The 5,526-nt window shown below is 51.4% G+C and overlaps 1 protein-coding gene and 1 pseudogene across 1 annotated transcript; both read right to left on the reverse strand.

The window, feature by feature from the left end:
* Positions 1 to 2,501: 2,501 nt before the first annotated feature.
* Positions 2,502 to 4,111, reverse strand: LOC123075306 (acyl transferase 4). Its single transcript, XM_044497946.1, has one exon. The coding sequence runs from the start codon at positions 4,009 to 4,011 to the stop codon at positions 2,707 to 2,709; it is 1,305 nt and encodes a 434-aa protein (XP_044353881.1). The 5' UTR covers positions 4,012 to 4,111; the 3' UTR covers positions 2,502 to 2,706.
* A 146-nt stretch (positions 4,112 to 4,257) lies between these two features.
* Positions 4,258 to 5,033, reverse strand: LOC123076478 (beta-glucuronosyltransferase GlcAT14A-like; annotated as a pseudogene).
* Positions 5,034 to 5,526: the final 493 nt, after the last annotated feature.

Genomic DNA, 5,526 nt, shown 5'->3' on the forward strand with positions numbered 1-5,526 from the left:
ATTGTGAATTGGCCTGATATGATGATGGAATAATGTTTGTTGTCTAGATCAAGGCCCCGTTCGGTGTCCATCCGCTCCACTGCTCCGCTCCGGGAGCGGACAGGGCTGCAGTGAAAAGTCTTGAAGCGGGCGAAACGATGCTCCGCAGATCCGCGGATTTCAAGGAGCCGGCGCATTGCTGAACGGGGCCTAATTCCTTGTAGGATGTACAACTAGGAATACGTCCAGGTAATCGCTCAAGCTGGATCAGTTAACTAGTGTTATTTTTTGAGGAGAAACATATTGTTAGATAAAATGAGAAATGGACAAATAAATTTTCTCTATTTGTGTTGGGAGGAAACTTTTTTTCATGACTTGTGACGAGAGCACGGAGATCTTATAATTGGCGCATTCTGCGTCGGTCTCGCGCCCACACACAAGCAAATATGCGCAGGTCCCTAAGGCGCGCGAGCGATTGCTCGCCCAGGTTGCACCTGGTTGACTGATCAACCGTTGACTTTTGCAAAACAAAACATAAAAGAACAAAAAATCCAAAAGAAATAGCAAAAGTTTGAAATAAAGTTCGTGAATTAAAAAAAATCATGGGTTTAAAAAATACTCACTCCGTTCCAAAATAAGTGTCTCAACTTTGTACTAGCTTTAGTGTAAAGTTGTACTAAGGTTGAGACACTTATTTCGGGACGGAGGGAGTAGTTTGCAAATAAAAAACCATGAATTTGAAAAAATTCACGGATTTTGAAAACAAATCATGGATTTGAAAAAAGTTTGCAGATTTCGACAAAAAAGTTTGAGGATTTGGAAAAAAGTTCATGGATTTTTTTAAAAAATAATTAAGAATGCTGCTTTCCCCACGGGTGAATGGTGAATTAGAATTTCGGATACTAAGCCGATTCGGAACTTCAGGTACTAAGTTAGATCAAAATTAACAATGCTGCTTTCCCTATGACCATCAAATCTATCACAGATAATTTTGGCGTGCCAAATTAGAGTTTGCGACTCGACTATGGGTGAATGGTGAATTGGCCGGATTCAGTTGATCTTCATCCGTGATATGGTGATAGAATAATGTTTGTTGTCTTGATTCCTTGCACGATGTCTGACAACTAGGAACTTGGTTCAGGGGAACGATCAAGATAGATCACTTACTTGATATATATTGTTAAACTTATTTTTAGGAGAAACATATTGTTAGATAAGATGAGAAATAGGCAAATCATTTTTCTTTTTTTGCGGTGAGATATACAAGAGTATGGGTCTAAACTAACATATACTCCTACATGATACACAAGAGTAACAGTCCTAATACTCCCTCAAACTCAAGAAGAACATGAAACGACATTGTGCTCTAGTTTGAGGCATGATGAAGAAATCTGCCAACTGAATCTCTTATGGAACATATTGGAGACAAGGGTGGCACTTCCGAACCGCAGGTGGACAAGGGTGGCAGTTCTGGATATGTTGTGTCGCCTGTTGCCCGCCGCCGCAGTGCTTTCGTCGGAGTTGGACCTTCCTGCTCCGCGTGCAGCATCGCGCGGGCAGCTCACTCCGCGCCGCCCTTCCGTCGACCTTTCCCCCTCCGGCCGCTGCTCTGGCAAGGCATCAATGGGTTTTAATGGCCGCTCCACCGGCGCCAAGGACGCCCACGCTTGAATTGGAGGCGCGCGCTGCCCGCCGCAAGACGCAACGGGCAAGGGAGGAGGCGGCCACGTCGGAGGCGGTCGTACAGTACTCTCGTCGCCTTAGCGATGGTGATCCGTTATTTTTCTCGTTGGTGGCTGCTGTAGTGGTGTCGGAGATAGATGACGGGCGTTGGTGTCAAACTCAGAGATGTTCTGCTATCATTTCAGTTTTGTTATGTCAGTCTTTACATGACTTGTACTTTGATTTTTATGATATAAATGAGACATGTTTTACCACGCAAAAAAAGAGAGAGAATGTAAATCCAGAAAGCCAGTTGGTTTCCATGATACCCCAATTGCTTCTCGTTGAAATTGAGCCTCTGCATCGACAGAGAATGTGGTCACGTGTCTCATCCACGCGCATCTGTTTCTAATTTATTATAAAAAATGCCCAAAATCCGACGTCAGATTCTTTAACCATTGCAAATCGAACATTTTCAGAGGGCAAATTTGCAATTTGTACAGCTTTTCATCAGGCAACACACATTCTTTATCCAACGGACCAAGATGAAGTTTCCATGTTTCCACTGAATGTATGGTTTTCACAAGATATGTACTCAATGCTAAAAATCTAACTTCAGATTTTTGAGCATAGCAAATCGAACATTCTCAGATGGCAAATTACGAGTAGCGGCAAATCCTGGTAAAAACTAAACATGCCAGAATTTACCGTCAGGCTCGACACGTAATTTACCCTAAAAAAACGTTCAATGGGCCATGTTTAAAATCCTTTATTTTTTGAAGGAAATGCAATACGTTTCCATTTTATTAAACTGTTTTGCTAAAACTCATCTAGATGAGATTTAATTTGGTCTCATTCACCTTTTATAGTCATTGGATGTGATGCTATAAGATATGTGTGCTAACATGGGTTGTATCCGATCTTGTTTTCCACGTGAATGAGATCAAATTACGTCTCATCTAGATGAGTTCTAGGTACTCCCTTTATTAAAACACCGTGAAACGCAACTGCGCAGTGTCACATTAATGGACGGACATGACCAAGAAACGGGAAGCAAATGATCATCTAGGCGAACTTGGCGAGCTCGACGGCGAAAGCGGCCGCATGAGGCTCCTCGACGCAGCGGAGGACCACCCGGACGCCTCCACGCCTGGGCGGTGGCGGCCTGACGTAGTGGAGCTGCACGATGAAGTTGTTGTGGTCGTTGAGCGGGCACACGTATCCGGGCGCGCCGAAGCCGTAGTCCACCTCGTCGAAGCCGAGACGGCTCCAGTCCGACAACGTCACCGTGCTGTAGTCCAGCGGCGGCACGTCGTACTGCTCGACGCCGCGCATCCAGCCCGCGAACCGAGCGGGGACCGCCTCCTTCGCCTCCCGTACCGCGCCGACCACCTCCGCCAGCGCCGCCTCCCGGACGGCCTTGCCCGTCCTAGCGACGCACGCCAGGAATACGCAGTTGCCGTAGTATCCCTCCACCGTCGGTATCGGCAGCACGCCGCGGAGAAGGCGACGGGTGCTGACAGCGAAGGCCACCCGGACCTCGGCGTCGTCGTCTGGGAGCGCCGACGCCAGCGCCAGCGTGCGGCACTTGAACACGATGGCCGTCACCGCGTCGAAGGTGGAGCAAACCTCCCCCGTCGATGCCGCGGAAGCTTGCTTGAACTCGTCCTTGACGCGCGCGATACTCTCCGCCGAGATGTCGGCCACCTGGGTCACGAGCCTGAACTCCGTGACCTGCCCCGGCAGCGGGCTCGGGGCGTCTGGGATCGTGTCGCGGTCCCATACCGGAGCTACCGACGGTGCCTTGAGCCCCCGCGCTAGCTCCCCGACCGCCGTCAGAAACTGCGCCGCCCCCTGCCCGTCGAACACCGCGTGCCTGAAGATGATCCCGACGGCGAAGCCACCGCAGGTGAACCTCGTCGCCTGGACCATGAAGATGAGGCCGTCGAGCTTCTCGCCGGGGGGAGGGCGCGGGAGGAGGAGCTGCTGTGGGATGGGAAGCGGGCAGCACTCGAGGCCGTCCACGTCGGCGAGCACGCAGCTCGCGGCGGCCTCCACGAACCAGATGCCCTCGCCGGTGCAATCCACCGCGAGGCCGCTTGGGGCGATTCGTCCGGCCACTGGGTAGTACGGTACAAGCGCCCTCGCGAATCCATCACGCATTGCGGCCACGGCCGCGGCGGCGCCCAGGTCTCTGCGGGCGGCGGAGAGCGAGGGAGGGGAAAACACCTGGATAAGGCACACGAAGCCGGAGCCGGCGACGGTCTTGTCGATGGAGGAGAGCGAGAGTGTGCCGCGGGGAGTGGGCCCCGCCGGCGGGATGAGCGCCGGCGGCGATTTGGTAACAGTGAGCGTGCTACTGCTGGTCATATCGAACCGAGCAAATGAGCCAATGGGGCAAAGCGTCGTCGTTGGCGGCGGCGGGAACTGGGAAGGCAATTGGAGATGTTCACCTCGCGGTGTAGTATTATGCTACTCTGCATCTTTGAATTTCCAGAAGATTAACTCGCTGGCGGCGACTTGTCACGTCGACGTGTGGCTGTATAATCCCGTCGATATCACATCTTTGTACTCCCTGCGTTGTGGAGTATTTTCAGAAGACTAACATGATTTGGCCTACTCCCTGCGTTCAAACATCCCCGCAGCAGCCTTCCCGCTGCCGTGCCGCGCCCGCTCAACAGCCGGGCGTCGATGGCGTCGAGCACCGGGTCGTCGCGCGTCGCTGCGCACCATGCGGCCCATGTCCCCGAGCGTAAGCGCGTGCGGGTGCTGCCGCGGCGGCACGTCCCACTCCCACTGGATGTGGTGGAGATCGGATCGTGGTTGGTCACGGTGGGCACGCAACCAACCTCGGCGCGTTGCAGAGCACCGTCTGGAAGTAGCCCTCCGGCGACGACACCAAGTTGGCGTAGTACATGAGCAGCGTACACCTCACCACGTACTCGGCCAAGTCCCGCGTCAGCGACCCCGTGTGCAGCTTGAACGCCGTCGGCAGCTCCCGCCGGGTGGACGCGTAGAAGAGAAGATGTCCTAGCCTCGGGTCCACGATCATGCCACAATCACTCGCCGCGGGCCGTCAGTTCCAGCTCATATATAAATATCGATCGCCGGGGGTGGGGAAGAAGGAAGAGTGCTCACTCCTTCCAGCCGAGGCGGCTGGTGTGCTCGATGAAGTTGGCATTGCGCGGAAGCGTCGAGAATACGTGCATGACATCTGTGTCGCCGCAGTTGGTTAGTCAGCCAGCGGATTCGATTATGGACAGACAGATATATCGTGTCAAAGCTAAGAGCATCTTCAGCCGTTCGGCTCCCATGAGCTTGAAATAGTGCCGTCTGGGATGAACCGGCAATAATTTTGGCGTGGGGCCGATTGGGTTCCAGCCATCGCCCATAGGTCGTTCCCAGACGCCGTTTATTAAAACATAAAATCGGCCAAACATGACACAATTTCATCTAAACTAGGCAATTTCATTGATATTTGTACAAAAATTTAAAAATACAAACTAAAAACGCCAACTACGCCCAGCCACTGCCGCCAACCGCCTTCTACATGTCGAGGAGCCTATAGAACCGGGTGTAGTCGCCGCCGTCGTCCCTGCTGCACCCCTGACTAGCGTAGCCTATGCGCGGGGGTTGGACCGATGAAAATATGCTCCAGAGGCAATAATAAATTGGTTATTATTATATTTCGTAAATCATGATAAAAATTTATTATTCATGCTAGAATTGTATTGATCGGAACTTAAATACATGTGTGAATACATAAACAAATACCGTGTCCCTAGTAAACCTCACCTAGACTAGCTCGTTGATCAAAGATGGTTAAGGTTTTCTAACCATAGACATGTGTTGTCATTTGGATCATATCATTAGGAGAATGATGTG

Source organism: Triticum aestivum, chromosome 3D, assembly GCF_018294505.1.
Source record: "Triticum aestivum cultivar Chinese Spring chromosome 3D, IWGSC CS RefSeq v2.1, whole genome shotgun sequence".
In the NCBI taxonomy this organism is placed as follows: Eukaryota; Viridiplantae; Streptophyta; class Magnoliopsida; order Poales; family Poaceae; genus Triticum; species Triticum aestivum.

What these genes read in the sequence shown, in the direction of transcription:
- LOC123075306 (XM_044497946.1), bottom strand. Translation starts at nt 4,011, where the DNA reads ATGACCAGCAGTAGCACGCTCACTGTTACCAAATCGCCGCCGGCGCTC.